This window comes from Notolepis coatsorum, assembly GCF_963971535.1.
Source record: "Notolepis coatsorum genome assembly, chromosome: 13".
Taxonomy (NCBI): Eukaryota; Metazoa; Chordata; class Actinopteri; order Aulopiformes; family Paralepididae; genus Notolepis; species Notolepis coatsorum.
The window spans coordinates 104,784,243-104,804,520 of NC_140177.1; the positions used below are offsets into that span (position 1 = coordinate 104,784,243).

The 20,278-nt window shown below is 42.2% G+C and overlaps 1 protein-coding gene across 3 annotated transcripts in view; it reads right to left on the minus strand.

Annotated features, from left to right (window-relative positions):
- Positions 1 to 20,278, minus strand: part of LOC311239197 (lysine-specific demethylase 4A-like) — a 174,437-nt gene that overhangs the window by 10,323 nt on the left and 143,836 nt on the right. For all 3 annotated transcript variants that reach the window (XM_084327484.1, XM_084327485.1, XM_084327486.1), the window contains 2 exons: positions 17,202 to 17,396; positions 9,622 to 9,792 (listed from right to left, as the gene is read on the minus strand). In XM_084327484.1, the coding sequence (XP_084183610.1) occupies positions 9,622 to 9,792; positions 17,202 to 17,396 (366 nt within the window). The remainder of the gene's footprint in view (positions 1 to 9,621; positions 9,793 to 17,201; positions 17,397 to 20,278) is intronic.

Here is a 20,278-nt window from a genome sequence, read left to right on the forward strand (position 1 = left end):
CATTCAAGCGGTAAAACGGAAAACCAGGCGTGGCACTGAAAGAGTTAACTTAATAAATAAACAAAAACGTAAAATCTACTTATTTCAACGAACATTTCAAACTAAATAACAGATTATGCACATAAAACGCTGAAAACAACCGAAGCAACAATAGTATTTTAATGAGGCTATTATTATTATCATTATTATTTTGCAACAAGTTAGCCCTCTCATAAATAGCACATATAAATGAATAACTAACTTGAACTAACTTAATAGGATTGAAGTGATATTTGGCAAAAAAAAAAAAAAAAAAGCCTCACGATGTGCATTGGGCCGCGGCTCTCTAACGCCTTATTTTCTGGGTCCCGGCCTGAAAAGTTTGGGAACCCCTGCTCTAGCCAACGTGTGTCTTCTAGTCAACTCGTGTCCTCTTATCCTCCAACACGTGTCTTCTAGCCAACACATGTCCTCTAGCAGCCAACACGTGTCCTGTAGCCAACACATGTCCTCTAGCCCAGGGGTTCCCAAACTTTTCAGGCCGCAACCCCCAAATAGCAGCGTCAGAGAGCCGCGACCCCCACTATTATAGGAGGTAAAAAATAATAATAATAAAAGAAAAGATTATAATTATTATTATAATTTTTTTTATATAAATGGAAATGTATGGTTGAAACAAGCAAACGTTCAAACGCACACACACTAATAAGCATTGGAGGCTTTTAACCAGGGCCGGACTGGGGAAATCATTCAGGCCAGGAAATATAGTGCAAAATATAGCCCCCGTCAGACCACTTTTTAACACTTTCAGAGCCTTTTTCAGTGTTTTCCTTTTTACCCCCTTGAATGCCCAGCAACCACTTCAATGTTAACGTTAATATCGCCTAATCTATGTTTTAAATTATGGCTATGTGTCTAATCTGCCCGTCGCATTATCAATGACCCATTTCCAGTCAACATTGTCGAAGCGGATTGTTTTTTTATCGGTTCATTTCAGTTTTATAGCATTTTGAAAAGCCCTCGTTTTCAAGAAGAAAAAAAAATAATCCATGATAAACGCTGATGTACTGTAATATTCTAGAACGTTGTCATTGTTCGGCCTATTTATGAATCGTTTTCAAATAAACGCTAGATTATCAATAGTATATGTGTACGTATGCACGCTGGTGCCGCAAGCTGTAAATCGATTCTCTTATTTCCTGATCACTCGCACAGTCAAAACAGCCATATCACATATAGGGGGAAAGCTTATATCTCCGTGAAAACAGGTCCGATTATCCTAAGACTGGTAAAATAGATTCCTTACCCGAGATCAGATGGTATCCAAATGGATTATTCCAATTCCTGATCGACCATTCCAAAAATCGATCCTTTTATTGATCCCACGAGTATACTGTAAAACACATAATCCCTGCTGCTCTGAGGGTCCAGCATGAAGCTGATCGGCCCCGGTTGCGTGCGTGAGAACTGAGAAGTCAAATGTGGAGTCCGGGGTTTTTTCCCCCCCATGCATTTTCATTGAGTCCAATCCAAAAGGGTGAATTACCATCTGGGAGACGATAGGGGGCGCTTTTTTCACATCCGAGCGCCTGGGGTGGCTGATTTACCAACGGTAGACTAGGTTGATGAAATATAAATTCAGATCGCTAATATAAAAAAAAACGAATATTCTCGTGATGGGCATTCAAACCCGCGGGGGGTAAACCCGAGTAAACTCGGGTTGGGCAATCAAAGTGTTAAGCAGGTGGTCTGGGGGTCCCCCACCAGGAAATTTTTTGTTACAAAGACTTAATTTCCTGCATTCTGGTGCAGGAATTTTTTTATTTGTACCCTTTAACCCTTTAATCGCCAATGACGTGTTAAGATGTCATTCCTCGCCATGCGTAATCTGCCAATGACGTCGTACAGCGTCTTTGAGATCAATATTTCAAAAATCTGTCATGGCAATCATATTTCACCCACGGAGACTTGACAGGTGCTGCAGATCTCCTCTCAACTCTCCAACGGTTCAAGACCGCCATCTGGTGGCCGAACGGCGAATCGCCAAAACCGGAAGTGATCGGCCGGAAGTGGTGCTCACCCATATTTCGTCCGGCCACTCGCTATCGCTCCCGGGGCTCCATCTCGACACACTGGATAATCTATCGGTTGCCCTAACTCAATAAACAACGTTATTTGGACGTATATAGTATTATACAACCTGGAACTGGACCAACTAGATCGACATCCCATAATAACGATCTTTTTGCTCCAGTAGCATCGGCCAACGCTACGAGGAAGCTGCGGTGAGTTTCAGCGTGTTTGATTATTATTATCCATATAAACTGCTCTGATTTATATATCGCCCCCCCCCCCCCACACTACATAAATGATTTAACGTCGGCCACGGACTTATAAACCCCCCCCCCCCCCCCCTCCGGTCACCAGCAGATGATGAGGCATGACGTTTAGGACCTTGTACAATTGAAATTTTTAATCTGACGTCAATCGGTATCAAACTACATTTGATGATCTAATATATGTATGTATGGCTATAACTCACGTTCTGCAGAATATATCAAATGCAAAGTAGTGTGTCATGTGTCAATGATTAGCAACAACAGTTTTTTGTAAGGGTCCTGCCTCCACCAATCACATGCGGCTCCCTTTGTGTGTGTGTGAAAGCGCGCGCGAGAGAGAGAGAGAGAGAGAGCGAGAGCGAGCGCGAGAGCGAGAGCGAGAGAGAGAGAGAGAGAGAGAGAGAGAAATAAAAGTCTGTTCTGGCATCCACAGAATAGATGGAGTAATTCCTATGATTTTGCTAGCAGCTCGTTTTGCGTGTCTTGACATTTGATGTGCAGCTAAATAATGATCCCCCACCCCGTTACCAAAATGAATGTGAGAATGTGGATGGAGGACACATTAGGTATATAAAAGATTTTTAAAAGTTGTGAATTTTGAGTGCAGACACAAATATTTATGCTGAAATTAAATGTATGCAATTTAGAAATAATTGTATGACCCCTTATAAAGAATGAATTGGTTGTCCTAAGTTTCCATGGCACACTTGATCTTGCTTCACGGCACACTGTTTGAAAACCACTGCTCTAGCCAACATGTGGCTAGTGGTGCCCCTCAGCTCGATGAGGAATGCCAACAGATGTGTGTGGTGAAGAAAAATAACAAGGCAAACTTTTTAATTTTTTAAAGATCGTTTGTAATTTCGCAGTTTAACACGTTGGGTGCCGTTAACGTAGAACTACGTTTCTGTCGCCCAACCGTTGAGTGCCGGAAACATAGATCTACGTTTTTCTCACTGTATTTATTTTAATCGCTATTGCCATTCATAATTCAGCGGGGCACCTTGTGCATACTGTTCTGAGTGTGTCTGAGCTGGCAGATGGTCTTATACCGCCCTCTAACGCCATCGGCCATTATTGCACCCCATTAGAAACGATGTAGTTTCTTTTCTCTACCGAGCTGCGGTGTGGGGGCGGGTCCTAAACACTCCGGCAAAACACATGCTTGTAGGGATGGTTTGGACAACTGACCCCGCCCGCCCGTTGATGTGCAATGCCCAACAGGGTCGGAGACAGGATCGCTGTGGATAACTGGAATGGCAATCAGATAATTGGATTCTTTTTTTTGCATTACATCAGATACAAGATAAGAACACTATATATAAATTTGATCGTTGATCTCCCGCGATTCGATAATCGGGCGAAAAATGACAACGTGTTTATTGAATTACACAAAAACACTGTTTTCGTGTCTTTTCCCTGGAATTACTCAGAAGCACCCAAACTATATTCATATTCAAAGCTGGTATAGAACGAAAATGTACAGATGAAAAAATACGTTTTTTTTAGTGCCGTCAGGCGATTAAAAAAATTTATCTAATTAATTACAGGATTTGTAATGAATTAATCTAATTAATCACATTTTAATCGCATAACCATTTTATGCCTAATATTCTATATTCTATAATCATATTTCAAATTGCATGTGTCCGGATGGCAGAATTCAGTACTGTATCTACAAAACCTTCTGTTTAATCATCTGCCATCTATTAATTTGCTTAGATTTTTCAGGTCTGGTCAATTTGAGCATGGTGTTATTTCACAGTCAAAGATACAAAAAAATTTATTGATATTCTCATTTGGTTCATTACAATTTACTCAAGCCTAGTAACAGACACAGTATTTCGGACACTGAGAATACATTCCCTGAGATCCATAGATGTCCCTAGAATCAGATACCAAGAACATGGACCATATAAAAAAAAGTCTGTAAATGTGTATTCCACGTTCTTCTGGAATGAAGATAAAAAAAAAAAAAATTTTAGTTAATTTTCATAACACGATAATTTGCTGTGTAATTAAATAATCTAATTAACGCGATAAACTGACAGCCCTAGTTTTTTTGCACGTTGACTGGAAGCAACTCACTGACACTCGACGGCGTTATTAGACCCATAGCTATACTATAAAATATAGGTTTAGCTCTACAAACTACAACTACGTTTACATGGGGTTAATGGACGGCAAGGCAAGGTCACTTCCCGGAAGGGGCGTGGCACTCAATGTGTTAACACATTGGTCGCCAAAATCGATTTTCAGCGTTATTGCCCGCCATGCGTTGACCGCCAACATCGCTGTACAGCGTTTTTTAGATCAATATTACATTTTTTCATAATTCATCCACCCAACCCCCGATGCCCTAGCGGGACCCTAGATGGGACTGCAACGGCTCAATACCGGTGGATGGTCGGGCGAGTTACACTCTCGCAAAAACCGGAAGTGTCATCGGTGCATTGAGGAAATTCCTCCGGCAGTCACATCTCGCTACGGGACTCCTGACAGACACTATAGTACATATGGATCGCTTTCTAAACTTAATAATCTATATGATTTCGGCGTTTATTGCGCCATACAAACCGGAAATGGACCTAGGCGATCGGCGTCGAATAATTGGGATCTTTCACCGCCAGTCTCATCGGCCCACGGTAAGAAAACAGTAACGTTATTTTCAGCCCGATTTATTCATTTCACTGCAAACCATCTGATCAATATATCACCCATACTACATAAAGCCGTTACTGATGATCAAGGAATTATAAACGCCCCCCCCCCCCCCCCCCTTTCCTCCACGCATGAAGCATAATGTATACCGATCATATACATTTGATTTTTTTAATATAGCGTGTATGGGAAAGAAACGCCAATCGATAATCTATCATATGCGTTTGGGCCTATAACTAGGAATTACAGCAGAAAAGATTAAAAACATACTTATATTCTCGAAGGTATTAAAGGGGAACTATTTTACTATTTCTTTCACTATTTGGGCACTTTTACACAATTCCTGTGAGTCTATGGAACACCTCTGTAATATATATATTTTTTTTATTCATTGTTTTGTATTTTTTTTTTTTTTTTTGGTCTTTTTCCCCCTCCATTTTCCTCCGATTTTCTCCCATCCCAATGTTAGTCGTATGCCAATTCCCAGTCCCTTCCTGGTCGCTGCGCACTTACCCCCCACAGTCAGATCATTTGGGAGAGTGGAGGCTACCACGTGCTTCCTCCGACACACGTCCAGCCAATCACCGCTTCTTTTCACCTGGCAGCGCGGATTCTCATTGAGAGGGCGTAGCGTGTGGGAGGACCACACTATCCCCCTCACGTCCAATCCGCGCTTAGCAGGCGCCCCGACCGAACTGTAGGAGTCGCTGTTTACAACGACCCGGACCCACCCCGCCAGCTTCTCCCACCCTCTGATACAGCCAAATTGTATCAGTGCAGACGGCCAGCCAAGCTGGTGACAACCCCGGAGCTGTGAGCTGGATTCGAACAGGCGAACCAAGCTCACAGCTCCGGGGCTGGTGACGAACGCAATCTCCGCTCGACCACCTAACCGCCCATTGTTTTGTATTTCTAATCAAGTCCTCAAAAACAGCATTTTTCTACCTCAAGATCTCGAGCTGTTTTGAGCCTGGGCTCCTAAACCACTGAGCACCGTCGTGTTCGCCTGAACATTAACATGCAGCAGTGACTATATGACATCACATATAGGCACATTTTCAAACGACTCAGTTCAGTGAGGGTGAATATTGTGAGAGGAGAATTGGAAGAATGCGCCAATATGAGAATTTTGAGACATAGATCATATTAATATAAGTTCACATAGCTAGGAAACAATGCTAAACACTCAAAAAGGCCATTTATAAGATAGTTCCCCTTTAACACAACAATGTATGAATGAAAAAGTATAACGTTCCCACATCCTGAACGATAGATAATCGATGTTGAATGGGCCATAGTAATGCAGATATAGCAATAAAAAAAAAATGTATCCACTTTTTCTCCCATTTTTTCTATATTTTCTCCCATCCCAATTTCGTATCATCCAATTCAACCCTCCCCTGTCACGAACGCTGTTTCTTGCCTCCCACAAGCCGGCTGCAATGTGGACTAAGTCATACATAGCACAAGTCCCCTCCGGTACTTGAGGTAACAGCAGTCGCATCTTTTCACCCGCACAGCTCGATCTCTCAGTGGCGAGGAGTAACGCGTGGGAGGCTCACGCTGCCCCCGACACTTCCTGATTCCACTGCGCAGGCGCACCAACCGACCTGTAGGAGTCGCTGTCCACAAGGCCCGATCCCCACCCATCAGTTTCCCACCCCCTAATACGGCCAATGTGTATTAGTACGGACGACCAGCTAAACTGAAAGCAAATGTGGAGCGCTGGGCTCGAACAGGCGAGCCCAGCGTCTCCAGATTTCGTGGCGAGCGCCTTGCCCACTACGCCACGTAGCCGCCCCATATAGCAATACAATTTAAAAAGTTATAGCCCTGCAAAGAAGGTAAACATCTCCATAGGCTTTTAACAGTGGCAGAGAGGGGTATGAGATGGGCATAACCCCCGGCGGTCAATGTGTTAACACTTTGATCGCCGGGGTTAAATTCATAATTTACCATCCCTCGCCAGCCCTATTTAACATGGAGAAGTTCATCTTCTTTGCAGGGCTATAACTTTTTAAATTTTATTGCTAAATTGACATTACTATGGACCATTCAACATCCTATATCTATTGTTCAGGGTGTAGCAACGTTATACTTTTTCATTCACATATTCATACTAAAATACGGTCTAAAGTATAAGTATGTTTTTATCGTTTTCTGCAGCTTTCTCCAGAACTTGATTTATAGCCCTAAATGCATTATATTGATGATCAAATACAGTTTGGTAGGAATCAGTGCGAGCAAAATTTTTTCAAATGGACGTACTTCTAGAACAGGGGTGGCCAACCAGTCAGAGACTAAGAGCCACAAAAATTACTGTGGTACCACAAAGAGCCACACCAGCGTTTCTCAACCTTTTTTTTCAGTCAGGGCACCCTTCATGTGTTTATAGGTCTCACCCTCTGGCCTCTGAAGTTGCTAATGTCTTTTTTATTTGGGCCTCACAGGGTTAAAAGTACCCTGTGAGACCCACGGTTGCAAAATTACAAAATCACTTTTAGCCATTTAAAAAAATAATGTTTATTTAAAAAATGTTAAAGGGGAACTATTTTACAATTTCTTTCAGTATTTGGGCACTTTTACACAATTCCTGTGAGTCTATGGAACAAAAAAAATGCATTGTTTTGTATTTCTAATCAAGTACTAAAAACCGCATTTTTCTACCTCAAGATCTTAAGCCGTTTTGAGGCTGGGCTCCAACCACTGTGTGGCCTGGTGCCAACTGCCACATCAACTGCCACATTATTATGCAGCTGAGAAATCTCTGACATCACAGATATGCACATTTTCAGATGACTCAGTTCAGTGAGGGTGAATATTGTGAGAGGAGAATTGGAAGAATTCACCAATATGAGAATTAGAGACATATATCCTATTAATATAAGTCCACATAGCTAAGAAACAATGGTAAACACTGAAAAAAGCCATTTATAAGATACCTAGTTCCCCTTTAAGCACATGTATAGTCAATTGGTGCTGTTGTTCAGCCTCACAATGCTATTTGATAGTAAATGTGTTTATATGTCCCACCCTCTGGCCTCTGAAGTTGCTAATTTCTTTTTAATTTGGGCCTCACAGGGTTAACCTCTTAAGCCCGAGATATACAGTAAAAGTGTATATTTTCAGCATTACGTTTGTTTACCAATTATTTTAACTGTTATTAGTGAAATATAAGATTATAGAAATCTCAGGGCATTGAGTTGGAAACCGGCGCATATTGACAGGAGGAAGTGGCACAGCCAAAAGTGAGTGTAGTCTTTTGAAGGAAGAGACTCAGGGCTTTCAAATTTCGAAAAACTACCCTACCCAGCTCACACCAGCCCCTGTCAATCATCTGACTTCTGGATTTACTTTTTAATTTCTCTTATTTTTTGGGATTATCTCCCACAAACCTGAACGTTATTGCCATAAAACAGAACGCAGTTAGTTTCTCTACCTTTCTGTGAACGTCTTGCAAAAAACGGTGTTGCAATATGATGAAAAATGGTAGAGAAATTTACATTATAAAAAAGATGGCAGAATTCAGTACTGTATCTACAAAACCTTCTGTTTAATCATCTTCCCTTTATTCATTTGCTTAGATTTTTCAGGTCTGGTCAATTTTAGCATGGTGTTATTTACAGTCAAAGATAAATTTTTTTTTAAATAGAATTGATATTCTCCTTTGGTTCATTACAATGTACTCAAGCCTAGTAACAGACACACTATTTCTGACACTGATCCATATATGTCCCTAGATTCAGATACCAAGAACATGCAAATGGACCATTTACATTTTTTTTTTTTATGGGTGGAAGAGCCGCACATTGACGGGCAAAGAGCCGCATGCGGCTCGCGAGCCGCGGGTTGGCCACCCCTGTTCTAGAAGTTACTATGTATGATCTGATGATGACCGGATGGGGGGGGGGGTCGTTTATAATTCCATGGGCAACGTTATATCATTCATCTAGTGTGGGTGATATGATCATTAGAGCAGTTAGTATCGAAGACATTAAAAAATAACTCACCGTAGCTTCCTCTCGCCGTTGGGAGATGAGCGTGGAACAGAATTTTTTCTATTATGGGATGTCGAAATATCCAATCCATTTCCAGGTTGTATAATAGTATATACGTCCAAATCATGTTGTTTATCGAGTTATTGGTAACGGATCACTATCCGTTGTGATCAGCTCGAGTCCTGGGACTATTAGCGAGTGATCGGACCGAATTGAAATGAGCACCAGCTTCCACTTCCTGTTTATGCCCTGGGCGATCCGATCGGCCACCAGATGGCGCTCTTGAACCGTTGTAGAGTTGAGAGGGGCTCAACAGTACATCTCATGTCTCCGGGGGAGAAATATGATTTCGATCACAGATTTTTGAAATATTGATATCAAAGACGCTGTCCAGCGTCTTCGGCAGAATGAGCATGGCGGGGAAAGACGTGTTTCAGCGTCAACGGCGATTAAAGTGTTAAGATCAAAGGCTTGTTATTTTGATAAAAAAATTATTTAAACAAGGGATGAGAGAGATGAAATGCTGCAAAAGGTCATGGTCAGGATTCGAACCCAGGACATCACTAACACAAGTTTATGCACCTTAGCATGGTGAGCTAGCAGGACTCCTGACGTCAACAATCGTTTTGAACAGTCCCACTAACCTCGATGTCCTCTGGGAAGAGGTTGTCGCTGTAGGAACCGTCGTCGAACACCACCTCGTAGAAAGTGGCGTTTGTCAGCTCCTTCACGTCACTCTGGTAGTAGCGTTTGTTCCTGTATTTACAGATGACTTTCTGGCCCACCTGCAGCTCCCCCATGGAGGCCTTGTCCCGCTGTGGAGGGGGCGCAGACTGCAGTTAAATACATGTGACATTTGGTGGAAGCTTTTATACACTGTATGATCTTACATTACCATTATGGACGAGCCACTGGGCTAGGGGGGATTTAGAGGGCGGTTTGACGACGAGCGGAAAGATCCTTTAAACATCTTGAATGTTTTTTCCGCAGCGCTGCAGACTGCCCCTGTGTGCGGCCGCTGGCAGATTGTGGTCACGCATGGATGTTTTGTTAGTGCACAAACTGCGCGTGCACAGGTCATGTACTATAGGTGCTTCCAACAGTGGTTATCACTGCTGCCTCACAGCAAGAAGGTCCTGGGTTCAAACCCCAGCAGGGGGCCTTTCTGTGTGAAGTTTGCATGTTCTCCCTGTGTTTGCATGGGTTTCCTCCAGGTACTCTGGTTTCCTCCCACACCATAAAGACATGCATGGTGGTAGGCAGGGACTACAGATGGAAACTAGCTCATTAGCTAATTCTGGCACATTTACATTGATGTGGAAACTGAAGATGTTGATTAATGTGCACTGTCCCTGTGTAACATTTTTATAAATAGCTTAAAGTTAAACGATGACGCGGCTAAGTGGCGCAGTGGGCAAGGTGCTTGCCACTAATGCAGGAGATGCTGGGTTCGAGCCCAGCTCTCGGCATTGCTACCGGCTTGGCTGGTCGTTCATACTAACACAATTGGCAGTGTTAGGGGTGGGAAAGCCGGTAGGTGGGGATTGGACGTTGTGGACAGCGACTTCTACAGGTCGGTTGGTGCGCCTGTACAGCAGAATCAGGAAGTATCGGGGGCAGCGTGAGCCTCCCACGCGTTACTCCTCGCCACTGAGAGATTGCACTGTTCAGGTGAAAAGATGAGACAGCTGCCTCCTCGTGTACCGCAGGGGACACGTGATGCAAGGCTTGGTCCTCACTGCAGCCGACCAGTGGGAGGCTAAGTCTAGCAACGTTTGAGACAGGGGAGGGGAGAATTGGCGAGGCGAAATTGGGATGGGAGAATAGAAAATGTTGGAGAAAAAGTGGATAAAAAAAGAGAAAGTTAAACGATGACAACAAGGTAGTTGTGATGAATCCCGTATCTATAGATGAATCTCTATCTCCCAAAATCATTGAATTAACAAGACCGTCTAAAAGCCACAGGTTACAGGTGTATCTGTAGCCAAACACGCTAGCGTGACACCTGAAGGGAAAACCTGACTGTGGTTAACATACCTAGCATGAAATCACTCCTCACACAGTAGCTGCTTCATAAAGAAGGACACTAAAGATAACATTGTGGATTTAGTGGTTCATTAAAAAAAAACACACAAATGAGACCATAAAGATAACCTATGAAATGTAGAGACTGCTGGCGGGCCTGTGATGTTGACTTAAGAGAGATTACATTGTTGGTGTGTGTGTTCTACTGTGCCTGGCTGTACGAGATGAAAACAAACACCATTCATTACATGTAATCAGTACAGGTATTAAATATGAATCATGGCTAATAGTCAACAGTCGGGGAGATAAGGAAAATGACACCTTTGCAGAACATTTATTTGCACTTACCGGTAAGTTAAGTGAACATCACTCTGGTCTTTACATGCCTTCAAACGGCAACAAAACAACTGTCTCCAGTCTCCACTGATCAGTGGATTAAAGCAGCGTGTGAATCTTACACATATCAGGGACAGCCTGTGGCCTTTATAACACAGAACATATAGGTTTCCTGTCTTGCCCGGCAGACATAAACTACAGTCAACGCCAGAGCTGAAGTCAGGCGCGCGGTCGAGTTCGGGGGACTAATCAACCAGTCTGCTAATTAGACAGTTCCGATTTCATAAAGGCAACTCAGCTAATTATATCAATTTAATATATGTCATATGTTAACCCTTTAAGTTAAGAAAGTATTTGTGTACATGATCGAGCATGCAGAGGACTGACACTTTAACCTGTGATGTGTAAAACCTTAATTCACAGAGTGTGAAATGGTAGTAATTGTCATGATTGTTGTAGACTATATTACGGGATAATGACCGTAAAATAAAAGCTTTATTATCCCTGAGGGGAAAGTGCATAAATGACTGGAGCATAGTTTGCATAGTCGATACATTTTAACTTCTCGTGCCAACTTGAACTTTGCCTGAAAATCCTACAAAATATAATGACTGACAGGCTGAACTGTAACTAAATGATGAGCATGAGATTGTGTTTGTGTGAATACTGTATTGTGAGTGACCCACTCACAATACAGTGGTAAGTACTGTATGTGTGTGGGTCGGTATGTACTGTATGTTTGCATATGGTGCGTCATGCGTATACATGTAGAGATGTGCTTGGAAAGGGGTGTCCTATACATGTCCAGGCACATCCCTATAGATAGACTGCCTTCTCCTTTGGTGGCTGACACTGGTAGCCTCTGGCCCTGAGCCAAGTCAGAGAGAAATCAACTCGCCATCACTTCCGACAACTTTCCTCCCATTTCCGCACAGTTTGGTGTGAGTCATCTTCCTCATACTCAAGTGTCTTTGGCTGAGGACCACAAGACTCACAGGATCATTAAATACCTCGGAACGAAACTATGTGTCTGTCCATTAACTACCAGTTACTCACATCTGAGACCTGAAATCCTTCCAAGAGAATGGCTTCTACTTTGCCAATGTCACATTCAGTAAAGATCCATTTGACTCTCAAATCTCGATTTTCTGCCCGATTGCTTCTAATTCTTAAAGGTCACAAAGTAATATTTGAAAGGTAGTTTCTGATTAATTCCTAGGTACTTAATCATCTGTGCACCCTGAAGTGAAGTGTTACCCAGGACTGTTTTTTCCAACGACAGAGCCATCCGTCTGCCTGGGCCTGTCTAAGCCTGCTGGATGTACCAGTGCCCTGTGGTACAGGAGCTTCAGCAGATCTGAGATCAGTAAAGGGATCATGGGACTGGATTCATTCCAGCGCTGCTACGACTTGCACACACTACACCCATGAGACTTGCACACACTACACCCATGAGACTTGCACACACTACACCCATGCGGTGATTGTTATGTTAAAGTCTAGAGCTATTTTATCATTGACTCTACTGCCACTTCGTACCCACACCGTGATCAATACATTGTGATTATTGTATTGTGAATTAGTGCCATTTCTATCATTGCTTATGCTGCTATCTTTAATGCTTTCTTTTTGTTCTACTTTATTGTTGATGCTGCTGCTGCTTGGCAGAGGAGCCGAAAACAAAAGACCGTCACTCCTCTATGCTATAACAGTTTATGGATGATGTGACAATAACATCTGAATCCGAGATGTGGTGCCAATCTTGTTCCCGAGTAAAATGTATTCCTACTGAAACTAAGATGATAAACTGACCAATATATAAAGTTAATATTTGTATTTCAACACCGTTAAATCAATCTGCCGTCATATGTACAATCAGTTCACAACATATTGTTTCAGTTTGTCAACTTGATATGATGTTAGCTTAACACATCCAGCGACAAAAACGCTGTCCAGCGTTATTGGCCGCCATGCGTTGTCTGCCAGGATCGCTGTACAGCGTTTGAGATCAATATTTAATTTTTTCGCCATGGCATTCATAATTCATATACCCACCCCCGGTCCTGCAGCTGGACCTTAGATGTGACTGCAACGACTGCTCAATACCGCCGCCTGGTGGATGGTCGGGCGAGTTACACTCGCAAACAGGATGTGCCATCAGTGCATCGATGAAAATCATCCGGCAGTCACATCTCGTTACAGGACTCCCGACAGACACTATGTACATAATGGATCGCTTTCTAAACTTAATAATCTATATGATTTCGGCGTTTATTGCGCCATACAAACCGGAAATGGACCTAGGCGATCGGCGTCGTATAATTGGGATCTTTCACCGGCAGTCTCATTGGCCCACGGTAAGAGGAATATAACATTATTTTCAACCCGATTGTGCATGTCCTTGTTCGCAAACCATCTGATCAATATATCCACCCAACCTACATAAAGCAGTTACTGATGATCAGGGAATTATAAACGACCCCCCCCCCCCCCCCCCCCTTTCCTCCGCGCATGATGAGGCATAATGTATACCGATCATATACATTTGAGTTTTTTGGTGTAGCGTGTATGGGGGGGAAACGGCAATCGATAATCCATATAATGTGTTTGGGCCTATAACTAGCGTTTTTGGAATTACAGCAGAAAAGATTAAAAACATACTTATATTCTAGAAGGTATACTATTAACTAGGGCAGACCTTCAAAGCTTTTTTTGGCAATCGAAGCTTCGGGGCCGAGCTTCGATTTTAATTTGAAGCTTAAAAAAAAGAAGAAAAAAAAAGAAATTGAATAATTTTCTTTTTTTACATCTTATGTTGTGGGACTTGTACAGCACTTTGGTCAACTTTGTTGTTTTTAAATGTGCTCTATAAATAAAGTGGATTGGATTAATTAATTAAGTAGCCCCTATCGTGACTGTGACGCAGCCAACAAGGTTTCACTCAGCTGCCCTGCCTGGGTGCAGTGGGGCTGCTCTCACAGCCAACGACATGACATTACATAATTATGTTGCAACCTTCGTCTATCAAGCAAACAATTATATAAATATTTATATGTAGTTGATAAGAGACAAAGGCAGAATTCGACTTAATTAAGCACGTTTTATTAAGACATATTTTTATATGGGTCGGGACACTTTAACAAACGGCATTGCTTCGCTTCTTCGTCGACATGTCTGCTGCACATGTCCTTGTTGTTTTCAACACAGATAATCTCCACGTGCTTGTTGTAGAGAGGTGGAGTCGAGGCGCCACTTACTTTCGTTCCATTGGAATGGAGGCGAAAGATTTTGGAGGCAAAAAAATAATAATTATTAACACTTTAGTTGCCAAAGGACGAGTTTAGGCGTCCTTCCCCGCCATGCTCAAGTTGCCGAAGACGCCGTAACTCGTCTTTGATATCAATATTTTAAAAATCTGTGATCGGAATCATATTTTCCATCCGCAGCCTTCACACACAGTTCAGAGCTCCTCTCAATCCTCTAGCGGTTCAAGAGCGCCATCTGGTGGCCGATCGGCAGAAGCGCCAAACAGGAAGTGATGTGGCTGAAGTGCTGATCACCCATATTACTTCCGGCCACTCTATAGCTCCCGCGACTCCATCTTGACACAATACATAGCGATCCGTTGCCAATAACTCGATAAACAACATGATTTGGACGTATATACCATTATACAACCTGGAAATGGACCGGGTATTTTTACATCCCATAATGGAAAACTGTCTACCCCACGCTGATCGCCCAACGGCCCGCGAAGACTGGGGTGAGTTTTAGCGTGTAATATTTCCGTGTTCGATACTAACTGATCTGATGAACATATTTCCCACATTAGATGAATGGTATAACGCTGCCCACGGAATTATAAACGCCCCCTCGCCCATCCGGTCAACATCAGATGACGTGTAGTAACTTCCAGAAGTACTTCCAGTTGGAATTTTTTATATCACGCTGATTGCTATCAAACTGTATTTCATCATCAATATAATGCATTTGGGGCTATAAATCACGTTCTGGAGAAAGCTGCAGAAAGAGATGAAAACATACTTATACTTTAGATCATATTTTAGTATGAATATGTGAATGAAAAAGTTTAACGTTGCTACACCATGAACAATACATATAGGACCTTGAATGGGCCCTAATAATGGCAATCTAGCAATAGAATTTAAAAAGTTATAGCCCTGCAAAGAAGGGGAACTTCTCCATGTTAAATAGAGCTGGCAACGGATGGTATATCATGAATTTAGCCTTAGGCAATCAAAGTGTTAAAAGAAATTAATAATTATTATTCTTTTTTTTTTTACTTCGATTTTTTTTTGAAGCTTGTGCCATCGAACGAAGCTTCGAAGTATTTAAGACAGCCCTACTATTAACACAACAATGTATGAATGAAAAAGTATAACGTTCCCACATCCTGAACGATAGATAATCGATGTTGAATGGGCCATAGTAATGTCAATATAGCAATACAATTTAAAAAGTTATAGCCCTGCAAAGAAGGTAAACATTTCCATAGGCTTACAGCGCTGGCAGAGAGGGGCATTAGATGGGCATAACCCCCGGCGGGCAATGTGTTAACATTGTACATGGCTAGCTCGCTAGCTAAAAGTTAGCTAGTATGCTAACGTTAGCCTCTCTATCAAGACCGTCCTTTGTATATCGGAAGAAAATGGAAACTGATTGTACACACAACGACAGATAATTTTTTTATGCAGTAGGGTCGCAACAGATTTCACCCGGGATGAAATTTTCCTGAGACTACATAATGCCGCCGCTGGGGCTCAGGTTTTACAGGTTTGTTCCACAACGTCACATCACAGGGAGTTCTACTGTGGGTTATCATGGTTACATGTCCTTCACATGCAGGCACCAACATTCCTATGTATGACATTTAGAGTGTTTAAAACATAAACATTGTAAATGGGCCCAAGTGTATCCCTGGTATGAGACATCAGCATTAAGATACCGTCACTGGTACATCCCTTTCAGGATCTCAAGCCTTTTGGATACATAATTCCCATTGATTTCTAATAAAGATTCAAGTTTTCATTAAATTATTCATTGTCCTAACCTGGAGAGCTAATAACTCAAAATTCATAAAAACTATAGTTTTAGTAAAGATAGTTTTAATAAATAGTCTACTGTTACATAAATGATATAAAAGTTTGTTCTGGTGAAATTCTCGCTTAACCTCTTAAGCATCGGACGGCGGCACTTTTGCCGACCAACCAATACATTGTTGGAAAGTTGAATTTGCCGCCTTTCAATCGTCACCACACTCGAAGATGAAACATCCGACGAGCGTCATTTGACAAGCCAATTCGGACAAGTGACCAAGTCCGGTTTGGCCGGGTCCTGAACGGACCTGTCACCTCTGACGGTGAAAATTATTGACCACCTTTGTAGCCAATCAAATTCTGGAGCCAGGGGTCTCCCACGTGAGGGCCGGTTGCAACGAGAAAGACAAAGAAGAAGCCGGGGAAGTTCTTTGTTTTGACTAGCACCTCGGAATCAATGGCAGCGGACGGCCATTTTGGATAATCATTGATCAGCCGAATTAACACCGGTACACACATTACAAAAACCTTTTGTAAAACACTTGTTTTCGGTGGGATTGTTATCAACTTTGGACCTGTACTAGATAAGACTTCAGGCTATGGAACCGTTGTGTTTTCCAGCTCCTACCTCTCAGCTGGAACTTAAAAGCAGGCATCTGGCAACAAGTAATGCATGTGCTATAAGTATAACTTATAATAAATCGCAAATTAATTTGGGTATGCAATCGTCAGGCATGTTATGCAAAACTAGCCCCAATGCATAAGAGGATAAAGATGGATTGAAATAGTTTTTCTCTGTGGTATACCTCTGGTATCTGGTATGACGTCTTGTGTTTGTGGCAGGTGATGAAGACTATGAAGGGCCAGTCGTCTGGGAACATGAGGACGCCGGCCGCCTGGGCGCAGCTGGGGTGGAAGGCGGTGGAGCAGCGGCCGTGCGAGCACTGGACACAACAGCCCGTCATCTCTCTCCTCACTCTCTTCTTGCAGTACACACACTTCTACAAATGGAAAGAGAAACATGAAGCTCCTAGACAGTTTCCATTTCAAATGTAGATACTTGTTTTATTCCCCCCAAGACGCTCATTTCTTCATCTGACTGAATTTGAAGATTTTAGCGGTGGTCCAGTATGATGTGTGCCAGTAGTGACTTGGCTATATGACCGTCAAGAAGGTCATATCAAAACAGTTATGCTTAAAGGTTCATTTAGTAAGATATTCGATTGTTCAAATGAGAACCACAATGTAGACTCTAACCACGTACAATCACTCGCATTATGGTCCGTATAGTGAGAACTGTTTAGACTCAACCTGTAAATAACATAATTGTACATGGCTTGAGTCTACACGGTTCTCATTCCAAACAATCTAATATATTACATGTAATGGCTATTCTTCATTTAAACAAATAATCGAAATAAGCCAAATTACAGTCAGTTACCAGTCAATCAAATGGTGTAGTTACTGTAGTACTAGCCATGTGTATTTGAGACTGAACAACCTGAGAGCAATTCCCAAACAGAGCAGCAAGAGAGGGAAGAGGAGACTGATCAAGAAAGTAAGAGAGAGGGAAAGGAAGGCAAGAGGCAAAATAAGGAGAAGCAGGAGGTGAACTGAGGGTAGAGGCTGCATGCAGATCCAAGTTGGCACATTCCCTTCCCTTGTTGACTTCAATTTAGTGAGCCCTCTGGATATATCCTTACCGCCTTTAAATCGTGCAGCATATGAACAGACACCAAAAAACAGGAAAGGTTTATTAAAGGGGAACTATCTTACTATTTCTTTCACTATTTGGGCAATTTTACACAATTCCTGAGAGTCTATGTAAGTTAAAAAAAAAAAAATCATTGTTTTGTATTTCTAATCAAGTTATGTAGAGCAGCATTTTCTACCCTTCAAGATTCCAAGCTGTTTTTGGCTGGGCTCCACCCATACTAGCAATGCACTTTGAGTGACAGTCACCCACAGTCTGAACTGGCAGACTTTGGAGAGAGAGAGATAGAGAGAGAGACTAATTAATTTCGCCGCAGGGGGCATAATCCCACAGGACAATGCATTGGTAACTTGTTTCAAATGACAATATATACCCCCGTGAATATTATTGCACGGATCGGAATACGAATATATTTTGCAACAGGTTGACGCGAGTGCTGATACAGAGAGAGCGAGAGAGAACAGCACCCACTCTCCACACTTTAGATCACCTAAACACAATTTATATTTATTGATAAAGGATTTGCACTACAACTCGTACACCTTACTGTAAATTGTACCTAAATTGTACCTCATCCCATTTCTGCTTTGCACTATATAGTATTGTATATTAGTATATTGCATAGTATATTGTATATTGTATGGTAACTCAGTTACTTCTAGTCTGCATCGAACATTGTACATATGTCTATACTGAACACTGGGACCTCTATTTTTACTTCTTTTTACATGCTACTTTATTTAATTTCATACTTATCTTGTCTAGCACAGTCTCTGGAGCGTAACAGTAAGAAGCATTTTGTATAAAAGTATTCTGTACTTCTATATGACAACTATTAAAGAAACTTGAAAGAGATGGAGAGAGAGGGGGAGACAGATAGAGGGAGCGAGAGAGGAGAAATTGCTCCGAGAGCGCACGTGTGCGCGCTTCAAGTCGCGATGCAGGGGGACTCGGGGAGAGACAGAGGAGAGATCGCTCCGTATGAGCCTCTCTCTCCCTCTCTCTATCGGTCTCTCCCTCTCTCTCCCTCTCTCTCTATTGTGGGGAAGTGCAAGTGTCTGTCTAAAACCGCTTTCACATTATTTCCACTAGCTCAGTTGTTGAGCGAATTGTTGATTGTGGGCGGTGGCTACAACCAGAGAGATATGCAGATCAGTGCCTAATTCACGTTAGCGAACCAGTCAAATCAGAATGGCTTGGTTCAGTGGGGAGGGACCTTGTCTCATCTGAACTGGCGCAATGCGCAAAAAATTGAATTTGCGACATAGATAGTATTGATACAACCTCACATTGCTAGAAAACAATGCTTAACACTTTGATTGCCTAAGGCAAAATTCATGATATACCATCCGTTGCCATCTCTATTTGTCTATGGAGAAGTTCCCCTTCTTTGCAGGGCTATAACTTTTTAAATTCTATTGCTAGATTGCCATTATTAGGGCCCATTCAAGGTCCTATATGTATTGTTCATTGTGTAGCAACGTTAAACTTTTTCATTCACATATTCATAGTAAAATATGGTCTAAAGTATAAGTATGTTTTCATCTCTTTCTGAAGCTTTCTCCAGAACGTGATTTATAGCCCCAAATGCATTATATTGATGATGAAATACAGTTTGGTAGGAATCTGTGCGAGATAAAAAATTTCAATTGGACGTACTTCTATACTTCTAGAAGTTTCTACGTATCATCTGATGATGACCGGATGGGCGGGGGATCGTTTATAATTCCGTGGGCAGCGTTATATCATTCATCTAGTGTGGGTGATATGATCATCAGAGCAGTTTATATCAAACACGTTAAAAAATAACGCTGAATCTTACCGTATCTTCCTCGCACCGTTGGACGATGAGCGTGGAACTGAAATATTCCTATTATGGGATGTAGAAATACGCTATCTATTTCCAGGTTGTATAATAGTATATACGTCCAAATCATGTTGTTTATCGAGTTATTGGCAACGGATCGCTATGTATTGTGTCGAGATCGAGTCCCGGGACCTATAGAGAGTGCCCGGAAGTAATATGGACGATCAGCACTTCATCCACATGACTTCCTGTTTGGCGCTTCTGCCGATGGGCCACCAGATGGCGCTCTTGAACCGCTAGAGGGTTGAGAGGAGGCCAGCACTGTGTCTCAGGGCTGCGGAGGAAAAATATGATTTCGATCA